Source organism: Trachypithecus francoisi, unplaced genomic scaffold, assembly GCF_009764315.1.
Source record: "Trachypithecus francoisi isolate TF-2019V2 unplaced genomic scaffold, Tfra_2.0 Lachesis_group7, whole genome shotgun sequence".
NCBI lineage: Eukaryota > Metazoa > Chordata > Mammalia > Primates > Cercopithecidae > Trachypithecus > Trachypithecus francoisi.
Genome location: NW_022681472.1, coordinates 6873686 through 6887610, shown reverse-complemented (window position 1 = coordinate 6887610; position 13925 = coordinate 6873686). Strand labels below are relative to the sequence as shown.

The following is a 13925-nucleotide window of genomic DNA, read 5'->3' as shown; positions in this document are numbered from 1 at the left end:
TGTCTCAGACATGTATTTTGAAAGGCAATGGCATGTATGGATTGTAATGCTTCTCCTAGACACTGTCAGACCACAAGTCTAACATTGCAGACTCACTTGGCCATATTTGAGTATCCCATTTGCATTAAAATATCTGTATTAACAGCAAATAGTTTCATTCCTTTTATATTTTATAGTAAATATTTAAATGGAATTAATTTGGTCACATTTAAATATAAGTGATTGTGTAGCTCTGACTGGCAGTTGTTCCCTTAAAACAGTTTTGACTGTAAGGTGACCACATTGCTGGGATTAAGCTGTTCACTTTCTTTCTTTTTTTTCTCTAAATAGTTAACACAGATTATGCGAACTGGACAGAACACTTGGGAAAGTAAAAATATCCTTGCTGTTTCGTTTGCTCCACTTGTGCAACCAAGTAAGAATGATAATGGCAAACCAGATTCTGTGGGACTCCGTAAGTAGCTCTTCATATTTTCTGATTGAATTGTGACTTACAGTGTTTGGCTTTTATGCTTGGGATTTAAAACTATGTAATTATGAAGAATTAAATACTTATACAGTAAGATATTTGGTGGATTTATTCAACCTTTTTTTTTTTTGGAGACAGAGTCTCGTTCTGTTGCCCAGGCTCGAGTGCAGTGGTGCCATGTCAGCTCACTGCAACCTCTGCCTCCTGGGTTCAAGTGATTCTTGTGCCTCAGACATCCAAGTAGCTGGGATTACAGGTGTGCGCCACCACGCCTGGCTGATTTTTGTATTTTTAGAAGAAATGCTATTTCACCATGTTGGCCAGGCTGGTCTCAAACATCTGACCTCAGGTGGTCTGCCAGCCTCAGCCTCCCAAAGTGCTGAGATTATAGGCATGAGCCACTTCGCTGGGCCTCAGTTTTTTTTTTTTTTTTTTGGTAAAGTAAAGCCCTCACCTTATACCAGACACTGTTAGCTACCTTCATGGAAACATAAGAAGAAGGGGCAGGTCAAACCAAAACCAAATTTATTAATTATAGTTTGTGATGTGGTGGCAAGTTACTGGTTGTGGGAAGGGTATCTACTATAGGTATGGCGGTAAGGAAGACCTTCCTGCCAAAGCAACATCTAAATTATGACCAGAATGATATAAAAAAAACTTGCCACATCAAGATTTACTGGCAGCATTTTTTCATACAGAGAGACAATAAATACAAAAGGCTTTATCTAGGCTGAAGAGAACTTGGTCATTCCCAGACCAGGCATAAGGTCCAGAGTGGCAGAAGCTCATTGGCTGGCTGTGGAGGATGGATTATCATAGGAAAAAAAGGCAGGCAGGCCAGTCAGGAGGCTTTTCTGACACCCACGAGAGAGTGGATGTTGGTGTGGATCGTGTTGTCTGAAGGCAGAAGAATAGCTGACTGGGGAGTATGGGTGGAGGGAAAAAAGGAATTTGTTTTCCCTTGAGGCTAGCTGAGTGCTGGCGCTATTTACTGTTGCTAGGAAGACTGGAAGTGGCATAATTTGGAAATAGGAATAGAAAGATCTGACATTTTCCTTTAACCGTGTTTGAGTTGTCTGTTTCCATACAGACAAATGTCAGGTGGCACGAACCTGCTTCATGAGCAGGGTATAAATGGAGACCCCTCAACATGAACATGGCATTTTAGGCTAGGGATAGATAGAAATGGATGAGATCACTTAGGGGAGAGTAGAAATAAAGAGGAGATATTGGAGTTGGACCTGAAGTTCACCAATGTAGAGATAAAATGGAGGAAAATGGATTAGCGAAGGAGGGGCCAAAGGTGGTGGGGGCAAACTAGGGTCAGGTCCCAGGGTGTTGAAAACCAAGAAAGAAAAGTTTCAAGGAGGGAGTGATCAACGTAATGGAGCAAATGAGAGCTTGAAATGGAGAGGAGAGAGTGATATTAATTGGTTTGGCTTAGATCATAGTATTTTTAACCATGAGGTAAAATTCTTTACCAAAAAGGAACCTCTTGACTTAGTTTGCCTTTTAAATGAATTTATTTCATAGGAATTTGGGCTTATAGAAAGATATAAATTGTTTTCAGTGCTCATTCTATTTGAGCCTCATGACTTTGGGACTTTTGGAGTGTTTTTGAAAATTATATGAAGTAATATTTGTTTCATTTTGTTTTTACGATGGAGTCTCACTGTGTCACCCAGGCCGTAATGCAGTGGCACGATCTCAGCTCACTGCAATCTCCACCTCCCGGGCTCAAGCAATTCTTCTGCTTTGGCCTCCTGAATAGCTGGGATTACAGGTTCCCACCACCATGCCTGGCTAGTTTTTGTATATTTAGTAGAGACAGGGTTTCACAACCCTTACATCAGACCCAACAACCCACCCAGTTTCAGGCGGTGGCGCCAGCCTGCCACTTGGAGAGTCTACCTGTAAATATATGGTGAATAGAGCCTAGTCAATGTGTGTGAGTCCCAGACGAAAGTAGGCACATCCCAGAGGAAAAGAGAAAGGAATGACAGCCAAACATGGGCAGCTGCTTTTTACACGCCTGAAATATACAAGCCTAGCCATTCCTTCACCCTTAGGAAGAATGTGTGCGATGATGCAGAGAGGCTGTCATGGCTCTATGGTGAGTGTTGCTTGCTGAGAGTGTTAGTGGCGTAAATGTTTCTTCAGCTTGACCTTGGGAGAATGCTTTGCAAGCATTTTTCTCTAATAGGAGCCACCGTCAAAGGTGATAGGTTGACCACTCTTTACAGATTTGTGAGAGTCAGATTCTGATTCTGTGCTATTATTGTGATCTCATTTAGAAAGAAGTTAAGCAGTCAGTTCTAAAACAGTTTCAACCTTTCATAATTCAGAAAATGTTAGCAACCAGTTTTTCCAAATATACTTGTTAGTAGTCTATACTTTCGCTACTTACAAAAAGGATTTTAATCCATATGTAACAGTCCATATAAAACAAAATTAAAACTAAAATAAGAATGATTAAAAAACAAAGGATTATCATAAAGGAGACTGGAAACATGAGGTTACTGTGTTGAAATGTTTATTTAAACTTCCCATCTAGTCAAAAACAGGTATCACTGGGACACAGAAAAGTATAGGACATCCATTTCTTTCTAGCACCAGAATCAGTGATTGTCACTTGGCTGTGTATGCATTATATGATTGTTTCCGTGAAGTCTACTTTTGAGTAGACTACAGATGCTCCTCGACTTATGGTGGGACTAGGGCCAGATAAACCTATTGTAAATCATAAACATTGTTGAGTGGAAAATGAATTTAATGCTGGTAACACAGCACATGGTCCCCAGCTTAAGATGGTTTGACCTTACTTTGGTTGCAAGAGTGATACTCGTTTAGTAGAAACCCGAACCCCATCATGAGACATAAGGAGCTCCTCAGCATAAGGTGGGGTTACATCCTGATAAACACATGGTAAAGTAGAAAAATCCTACATTGAACCATTAGAAGTCAGGGACTATCTGTATACTCAATATATTTATGCTATATTAGTACTATTTATAATAGTAGGCTATACTATAGTTACCGGTCCCTAAACTCCTTGCAACAATAGTAACAAAACTGTTTTCTCCTTCCTAGTTTTCAAACACTAGAATTATAGTTTATGATAATTTTGATTTAATTATCCTAACTGGATGGGAAGTAATAAAAGGAAGTAATGAAAAAATTTTCTGACACAGCTTGGCTTTGACGGTGGCCCAACCATAAGTGTCATACCTCAGAATGCCTATAGAATCCCTTGTTGATTTCTGTGCAGCAGCTGTTTAACTGTTTTACTTTGTAACTGACACTGTTAAAATCTCAGAATTCTATCAGTAGTCATTCTATTTTTTATCTGATAGTTTTCTTGTTTATTTTAGAAGCGTTTTGGTTGTAAATACGGTTTTATAATAACATAATTCATTAATGACATAGATAATATGCTATGAATGCACAATTTTCATTTTCCCTCATTTTAAGAATTTCAACACAAATCTAAGTAGCTGGTAAGACTGCCATTCGTTGGATTGAATGACATTTGTAACAGTGAATGTAAAATAGGAATAAATTCAATAGAATAGGGTAAAATGGAAAGGAGCCTAAATTTAAAAAAAAGAAAATCCATTATACCTCTGAACTATTTACAGACTAAATGATATGTCTAAATATTTCATCAAAATAATCTGGGGTGGTGATGGGAAGAGGGATAATTGTTGAAGCTGAGTGCCCAGATAGATGGGAGTTATTAAACCATTGACTCTTTTCTGTGTATACAGTCATCACTCCTTATCCTTGGGGGATATGTTCCATTACCCTCCAGGGGATGCCTGGGCCTGCAAATAGTACAAAATCCTATATGTATTATGTTTTTTCTATCTGATAACTGAGGCAGCTGCTAAGTTACTAACAGGTGGGTGGTATATATGGTACAGAAATGGTAGACAGAGGGATGATTCACATCCCAGGCAGGACAGCATGAAATTGTACTACACTACTCAGAACAGCTCACAATTTAAAATGTATGAATTGCTTCTTTCTCAAATTTTCCATTTAATATTTTCAGACCTTGGTTGACTGTAGAAAGCAGAAACCGTGGAAGGTGAAACTGCATAAAGGGAGAATACTGTACTTGAAATTCTACAATAAGGAGAAAAGTCATCAGTAACCAACAGTAACTTATAAAAAGTCAGAAATTATGTGAATTTCTAAAAAATAAAAGCTTCATATAGTAATAGTCAGAGCATGAAAAAAGTTTTAAAAATTGATATTTGCCAAAATTTAATAGGATGTGTGGAGAATAAGTTTTTGTGGGTGTGTAGAAGTAAGTCAAAATAGCTTGCTGTTGAGAGGGCATTATTCCTTAATTGTAGGGAATTAAAATATGAAAGAATGCGACTACCAAAAAACAAAAATAATATATAAATTATTTGCCAAATGTATCTTGTAGTAATCAAATTGCTCATATTAAATAACTTACTAAAGTGAAGTCATAATTTTTCATCTTGATTCGCCACTAATTTTATTACATTTAAAAATCCTGTTTCTTTCTGTGGTTTTTTTCATTGGGGTTGGGGAGAAGACATTCTAAAAAGAAAGATGCATTGTTTAAAGTTCAGGGGCAGAAGAGACTTCATAAATTGTTATGAAAAATTATTTCATAATTGGTGTATATACGCCACATTTTCTTTATCAAGTCTATCACAGATGGATATTTGTGTTGGTTACAAGTCTTTGCTATTGTGAACAGTGCTGCAATAAACATACGTGTGCGTGTATCTTTACAGTAGAATGATTTATAATCCTTTGAGTATATACCCAGTAATGGGATTCCTAGGTCAAATGGTATTTCTGGTTCTAGATCCTTGAGGAATCGCCACACTGTCTTCCACAATGATTGAACTAATTTACACTCCCACCAACAGTGTAAAAGCATTCCTATTTCTCCACATCCTCGCCGGCTTCTGTTGTTTCCTGACTTTTTAATGATCGCCATTCTAACTGGCTGGAGGTGGTATCTCATTGTAGTTTTGATTTGCATTTCTCTAATGACCAGTGATCATCAGCTTTTTTTCATATGTTTGTTGGCCGCATAAATGTCTTCTTTTGAGAAGTGTCTGTTCATATCCTTTGCTCATTTTTTGATGGGGTTTGTTTGTTTCTTGTAAATTTGTTCAAATTCTTTGTAGATTCTGGATATTAGACCTTTGTCAGATGGATAGATTGCAAAATTTTTCTCCCATTCTATAGGTAATGATAGTTTCTTTTGCTGTACAGAAGCTCTTTAGCTTAATTTGATCCCATTTGTCAGTTTTTTCATTTGTTGCCATTGCTTTTGGTGTTTTAGTCATGAAGTCTTTGTCCATCCTTATGTCCTGAATGGTATTGCCTAGGTTTTCTTCTAGGGTTTCTTTAGGTTTTATGTTTAAGTCTTTCATCCATCTTTAGTTGATTTTTGTGTAAAGTGTAAGGAATGTGTGCAGTTTCAGTTTTCTGCATATGGCTAGCCAGTTTTCCCAACACCATTTATTAAATAGGGAATCTGTTCCCCATTGCTTGTTTTTGTTAGGTTTGTCAAAGATCAGATGGTTGTAGATGTGTAGTGCTATTTCTGAGGCCTCTGTTCTGTTCCATTGGTATATGTGTTTTGGTACCAGTACCATACAGTTTTGGTTACTGTAGTCTTGTAGTATAGTTTGAAGTCAGGTAGTGTGATGCCTCCAGCTTTGTTCTTTTTGTTTAAGATTGTTTTGGCTATGCAGGCTCTTTTTGGGTTCTATATGAAGTTTAAAGTAGTTTTTTCCAATTCTGTGAAGAAAGTCAATGGTAGCTTGATGGGGATAGCATTGAATCTATAGATTATTTTGGACAGTATGGCCATTTTCATGATATTGATTCTCCTATCCATGAGCATGGAATGTTTTTGCATTTGTTTGTGTCCTCTGTTACTTCCTTGAGCAGTGGTTTGTAGTTCTTCTTGAAGAGGTCCTTCACATCCCTTGTAAGTTGGATTCCTAGATATTTCATGCTCTTAGTAGCAGTTGTGAATGGGAGTTCACTCATGATTTGGCTCTCTGTTTGTCTGTTACTTTTGATGTATAGGAATGCTTGTGATTTTTGCACATTGAATTTGTATCCTGGGACTTTGCTAAAGTTGCTTATCAGCTTCAGGAGATTTTGGGCTGAGACGATGGGGTTTTCTTTTTTTTTTTTTTTGAGACGGAGTCTCGCTCTGTCACCCAGGCTGGAGTGCAGTGGCCGGATCTCAGCTCACTGCAAGCTCCGCCTCCCGGACTCATGCCATTCTCCTGCCTCAGCCTCCCGAGTAGCTGGGACTACAGGCGCCCGCCACCTCGCCCGGCTAGTTTTTTGTATTTTTTAGTAGAGACGGGGTTTCACCGTGTTAGCCAGGATGGTCTTGATCTCCTGACCTCGTGATCCGCCCGTCTTGGCCTCCCAAAGTGCTAGGATTACAGGCTTGAGCCACCGCGCCCGGCCGACGATGGGGTTTTCTAAGTATACAATCATGTCATCTGCAAACAGAGACAATTTGACTTACTTTCTTCCTATTTGAGTACCCTTTATTTCTTTCTCTTATCTGATTGCCTTGGCCAGAACTTCCAATATTATGTTGAATAGGAGTGGTGAGAGAGGACATCCTTGTCTTGTGCTGGTTTTCAAAGAGAATGCTTCCAGTTTTTGCCTATTCAGATGATATTGGCTGTGGGTTTGTCATAAATATCTCTTATTATTTTGAGATATATTCCATCAATATCAAATTTATTGAGTTTTTTTTTTAGCATGAAGGAGTGTGGAATTTTGTCACAGGCTTTTTCTGCATCTATTGAGATAGTCATATGGTTTTTGTTGTTGGTTCTGTTTATGTGATGGATTACGTTTATTGATTTGCATATGTTAAACCATCTTTGCATCCCAGGGATAAAGCAGACTTGATCATGGTGGATAAGCTTTTTAATGTGCTGCTGGATTTGGTTTGCCAGTGTTTCATTGAGGATTTTTTCATTGATGTTCGTCAGGGATATTGGCCTGAAATTTTCTTTTTTTGTTGTGTCTCTGCCAGGTTTTGGTATCAGGATGATGCTGGCCTCGTAAAATGAGTTAGGGAGGATTCCCTCTTTTTCTATTTAAATTTAAAATAAGTTTTCCTAGCAGTCAGAATTAGTATTGTCTCATTTGTTAAATCCTAATCTCATAACTGGAGGCATTGGAAATAAGGTACTCTTAAGGAATAGACAATATGGAGGATGTTTGAATAATTAGGACTGAGACTTATCTAAAAGGTTTTGTGTCAGTCAAAAGAACTTTTTTATTTTATTTTTTTAATTTTTTGAGACAGGGTCTCACTCTGTTACCCAGACTGGAGTGTAGTGGCATGACCATGGCTCACTGCAGCCTTGACCTACCCAGGCTCAGATGATCCTCCCATCTCAACCTACTGAGTAGCTGGGACTACAGGCATGTACCACCATGCCCGGCTAATTTTTCTTTTTTTTTGTAGAGACAGGATTTCACCATGTTATCCAGACTGGTCTCAAGATTATGGGCTCAAGTGATCCGTCTGCCTCAGCCTCTCAAAGTGCTGGGATTACAGGCTTGAGCCATTGTGCCTGGCCCAAAAGAACTTTTACATGAAGCTCACATGACTGCTACTTTAGGAGTTCTGAGTGTTAGCAGCTACTAAAGTCAAGTCTGAATTTTTTCCATGCTGGGTCCAGTTGGTCCTGATAAATTTCAGGTATTCCTCTGATGATTTAGGATTGAAAGATACATCGCTGGAATAGCACTCAGTATTGGTAAAGAAAGAACATAATTTCAGTGTTGACAGAGAATACCAGTAACAGAAAAATTCAAGAGCCAAGATCAGCTGAAAAGACTGATATAATTTCTATTTCCTAGCTCCTTTATAATTTCTAAAACTTTAGGGTAGATTTATTCTTCACTCTGTTCCTTTACAGAGCTCTCTCAGGCTTAGTTCTGGGTGCTTTCCTCTACTCTTGGTCTTTACATGTCATGATGGGCTGCTGACATGGGATTAGCATCTCCAGCCCCGACCTTGCCCCTGAGCTCCCGAGTCGTGATCTTATGGTGGCTTATGGTGGGAAAGGCAGCATACCCTCTGCAGTCAAAACCTGCATTCAGTACGTAATCTCCTAACATTGAGTTATTACTTGTAAAACATTGAAAATGGCGAAGAGTATAACATTGTAATTGTTAATTATCTCTGAAATCTCCACTTTGGATAAATGATAGACAATTCACATCTAACACAAACTAAGTACATTTTAAAATTTTCTTCTCAACCTGTTCTCTCCTCTGTCTTTGTCATGTCAGTAACTGATACCAGCATCTGCCCAGTTGCTCAGGCCAAAACCTTAGATGTTTTCCTTGATTATTTTTTTCCCTCCCTCATCCCCTATAGCCAATCTGTTTCCATCCTATCTTCAGAATGTGTTATACCTGAAATTTGCCCATCTCTCCTATCCATACTGCCACTCTCCATCAGAGTGTGTTCATATTTCAAGTGGATTACCAAAGTATTCCAGCTGATCTCGTGCTCCCAACTTCATCTGCACTAGCCTTCCTTCAGCTCCTTGAACATGCTAAGCTCGTTTACCTTTTAGGGCTCTGCTGTTCCCTCTGCCTCCAAGATGTTTACATGGCTGTTATATCATCTAGATCTTAGCTAGGACATGACCTTCTCAGGGAGACCTTTATGACCACCCAATAGAAAGCAACCAGGGCTGGGCGTGGTGGCTCGTGCCTGTAATCCCAGCACTTTGGGAGGCCAAGGCGGGTGGATCACAAGGTCAGGAGATTGAGACCATCCTGACTAACACAGTGAAACCCCATCTCTACTAAAAATAACAAAAAATTAGCCAGGCGTGGTGGCACACGCCTGTAGGCCCAGCTACTCGGGAGGCTGAGGCAGGAGAATCACTTGAACCTGGGAGGTGGAGGTTGCAGTAGCTAAGATCATGCCACTGCATTACAGCCTGGTGACAGAGCAAAACTCTGTCTCAAAACAAAAAAGAAAGAAACCAGAACCCCACTTTTTCTGTCATATCATTGGTGTTTTGCTTTTTTTCTTGTATTCCTTATTTTTCTTCTTTATAATTGAATTTTGTTTACCAGCTTCTCCCTGATTATGTAAGTTGCATAAGTGCAGGGAGTGCAGACTTGGTGATCTAAATCATCCAGTGTGTCTACATGAGTGCTTTAACAGTGCCTGGCAGATACAGGTTAATACTTACTTGTTGATGAATGTTAAATAACTTAGTGTACGATTTTGGAAGATGGGCAGAGCAGATGGTTTTTGTTCATTTTTACATATAGAGGGCCGGGCATGATGGCTTACACCTGTAACCCCAATATTTGGGGAGGCTGAGATGAGAGGCTCACATGAGCTCAGGACTTAAAGAACCTGCCTAGGCAACATAGTAAGATTCCGTCTCTACAAATAATTAAAAAATTATCCAGGTGTGCTGGCGTGCACTTCTGTCCCAGCTACTTGGGAGGCTGAGGCAGGAGGATCACCTGAGCCTGGGTGATCGAGGCTCCAGTAAGCCATGATTGTGCCACTACACTTCAGCCTGGGCTATAGTGAGACCTTGTTTCAAAACAAACAAAAACTATATAGGGGATGGGATCTCACATCTGTTGTTATGAATAGGTAGTACTTTTCATATGATTTATACATCACAAAGTATAAAAGTTATGCAGGATAGTCTCTCTCCTACTCTTGTCTCCTAATTACTTCATGGTCATGTACCCTGTTGCTAAATTCTTATGCTTCCAGAGAACTTTTACGCATATAAATGCCAACACACAAACACACACATATGCCCCTGTACATTTTAACTTCTGTGCTGTCCATTGGTCCTTGGCATATGATGACTACTCCGAAACCTTTGTTAGATGAAAGGTAGAGTTTTTATATTTTGTGTATTTTCTAAAATGTGCTAAGAAACACATTTTGTTTTATGAAAAAAAGTGAACAATAGATAATGTTTTATTTTAAATATTTTCTTTCTTGTGTTTTGTGTTTGTTTTTAGCTCCCTGTGCTGTCAGGAATCTACAGGACTTGGCTCGTATTTACATTCGACGCACACTTAGAAATTTCATAAATGATGAGATGCAGGCCAAGGGGATTCCTCAAAGGGCTCCACCCAAAAGGAAAAGAAAGAGAGTTAAACAGAGAATTAACACTTACGTATTTGTGGGTAATCAGCTTATTCCTCAGCCTCTAGACAGTGAGGAGGATGAAAAAATGGAAGAAGATAACAAAGAAGAGGAAGAAAAAGATCACAGTGAAGCGATGAAGCCAGAGGAGCCACCTCAAAATTTACTGAGAGAAAAAATCATGAAGCTGCCCCTCCCTGAATCTTTAAAAGCTTACTTGACATATTTTAGAGACAAATAACTTAGATCAAGAAGAAAGAATGCCTACTGATAATTCCTTTAGTCTTGAAAATGTAGCATTTGTTAGGAGTTAAAAGAATTACTTCTTTCATCAGAGCAAATTATAGTGGAAAAAAATTATCACTTGTTTCTGTCAGTAACACAAATGATGTATTCAGTGAATAAAATAATCCCTTTTATAAAATCTATTTTTCTTTAAATCTCGGTAAAATGTTGTTTTAGCTTAGAGTGATTTCAAAGTGGAATGCAACAGTAGTCAAGACTTGTGTACTATAAATCCTTTTCTGATTCCTTACAGATTTGTAGTGCTGAGGGTTAGATTTAATTTTATATAAGGTTTAAGTAATTGTTAAGCTTATATAACCTGATCTGAATTGCAGTTGTTTGCATTTCCTCTATGAAAACTTCATTTATCTAATAAGGAAATCAAATGCTTTGTAGACCTATTTACCTTATTTGTGTTGCAATCACTGTTGCTGGGTTGCTGTATATATATTCCGGGCAATACATGAGTGCAATAACAATACAAGATATTGAATAATTTAGCTTTAAAAAAATCCCACAAATTTTATGAAATTTTACAGCCCTGCTACTTCTGCTTTTGAATCTCTTACCAAAAGACATGGGTAAAATATCTGCTTCTCTCATAGAGATTTTAAGAGCACAGCAAGTGAATTATTAAAATAGAAAGTATATACTTAATACAACTCTTTATATGGACCCTTTACATTTTCAGTATTTAAAGAAATGAGGTTATCTTAACTCTCTAGAATTTTAAAAGTATATGTAGAATTGTTTTTTCTGTAGTTCACCGTATAAAGTATTTGGTTTTTCAAAAAAAGCAAAACCATTGTTATGTATGACTTGATAGGACACAGAATGAGTGAATGAGCATGAGTGAGGCCACTTTCTTGGATGGCTGTTTAAGTAGCAGGGCCAGGGTGGACCTGGTCAGCGGATGCACTTTAGCAGATGGAACTTGTAGTTTATCTGAGTATTTATCTTTCACAAGGTAGGGCTGAGCCTACATTTGCTTTGGATCTTTCTAGTATAAGAAATATTCACAGAAATTGTATGTAGATACCCTTTGTTTTGAAAATCCTGTTCAGAATCATAATGTAATCTTTGGGACCTATGCCATGTTCATTTCACTTCTTCCCATATTTTTTGTGTTTCTTTTGGTAAAACTATAATGGTTTTCATTTTTTACTTAATATCACACAATTAAACGGTCCATATTTGAACTTTATTGTAGCTTATCAATGATAAAAAACAGGTAGTAACTACCATTGTTTGTTTGTTTGTTTTCCTAATAAGGCCTGAAAACAGCCATTCCTGGTTAAGAAAGTGTACAATGTAACATATTTGCTAGAGTTACATGGCTTATATATTTCTTAAAGGGAAAAATTTGAGAGTATCATGGACTACCACCAGCATTATTATTATAGTAGTTGCTCAGATTTGGTTAAGGAAGCCCAATCAATGTATAGTGAAAGGATTATTACCTCTCTGCTAAGATTGAGATATTGTTTCAAAAATCTCAGCCCCAATAATCCCACAGCATCTAAAAACAAGTGTTTGTGATTATGTAAGCATGAAATTGTTCCAAGTAAGTGAGGGTATTTTAGTTATGTGAAAGACAGTTTCACGGACGGTATTTGTTTTATACCAGTGACTGGGATGGTAGAATTGGGGTTACTTCTACAGTTATTCCTAGATGATTACTAAACTGTTTAGAAATGCCCCATATCATTTGTATCTAGGAAAGAAAAAAAATCAGTTTCATACTGTTTTCATCTGTCAGAAATGTTCATTTTATTTTGAATTAAATGCAGCTTTTGAAGTTACCTTGAATTCCTGGTGACCACATGTTTTTATCTGGAAAACCTGGAGAAAGTTATCTGTCCCATCTCCCCTGCTTTTTTTTAAAAAATTTTTTGGTTGGAGCTGCTGTTTAGATGATGCTTTTACTATGTAGGAGAGAGTTTTTGTTAAGGATATATTTGAAGATTGACTTTTCCATATTGTCTTTCATTCTTTGACCTTGGCAAAGTGTACAGTAGATTTTCATGATCATTGCGTATTTCTTGTCATTGAAATGTATCTTTTATGTTTTTAAATGCATTCATTTTACACTTGTGACTTTATCATTGACTTTAAGAGGTAGAAATAAAAAATGGAAATTAGAGCTAAAGCCTTTTTATCTATTAATGCAGATAGAATAAGAATACTTTGGGTTTGTGTTTTTTTAAATTTATGTTTACTTGAGTATGGAAAATTATGCTTTATAGGTGGAAAAGTAGTAAATAAAGATTAAGTAAAAGTAAGTGAAAATGATGGGGAATACAGTGATGGAATTTTATAGCCAGATAAAACAAGTATCATCTAATTTGGGTGTTTATTTTGCAGATGAGAAAACAGACCTAGAACCGTGGCATGTTTTGCCTGAAACATGGTGAGTTAGAGACAGGGACTAAGATAGCTTCCAGCATCAGATTAATCCCAAGAAGCCATCAGCAACCTCAGAGCTACCCAAGAAGATAGTTTAAATATATACTGCTTATTGGTCAGTATATTTGGTTCTTAATAAAGAAAAATGTTAAGATAGCATACATAGTGGTAAAATAAAATACAAAAAGTGTGTGTTGATTTCTAGCTGTTTGAGATGATAAAAGTGAAGCAAAGCCTGTTAAATCATTGGAAGACTTGGAAAAATATTTTAAATAAACAATTACGTATAATTAAGCATTGTTCTCCCATGGCCTGACTTTTATGTTTGTCTTCTTTTTAAATTTAGGCAATCTCAGTATAACTATGGATATCCTCAATTATGGCATACAGTTGTCTTTATTTGGACATCTCACTGTCTTTTGACTATTGCCATCTCTGAAGAGTATGGAAGTTTTTTTAAAGTTTATTTTTATAAAATATTCAGTAGGTAGGGAAATTTATAAAATATGAATTATAAGAAATAATTTAGTGTACATGTAGGTACATATATGTGTACCCATTAGGTTCAACTGATAG

General features: G+C 37.4%; 1 protein-coding gene across 8 annotated transcripts in view; it reads left to right on the top strand.

Annotated features, from left to right (window-relative positions):
- Positions 1-13646, top strand: part of PCMTD1 (protein-L-isoaspartate (D-aspartate) O-methyltransferase domain containing 1) — an 81332-nt gene extending 67686 nt beyond the window's left edge. For 2 of the 8 annotated variants that reach the window (XM_033203631.1, XM_033203636.1), the window contains exons 5-6: positions 331-454; positions 10532-13646. In XM_033203631.1, the coding sequence (XP_033059522.1) occupies positions 331-454; positions 10532-10899 (492 nt within the window). In that variant the 3' untranslated portion in view covers positions 10900-13646. Of the gene's footprint in view, positions 1-330; positions 455-4523; positions 4945-10531 lie in introns of those variants that run through there. The other 6 variants (XR_004435508.1, XM_033203632.1, XM_033203639.1 and 3 more) reach the window with 6 other exon arrangements.
- Positions 13647-13925: the final 279 nt, after the last annotated feature.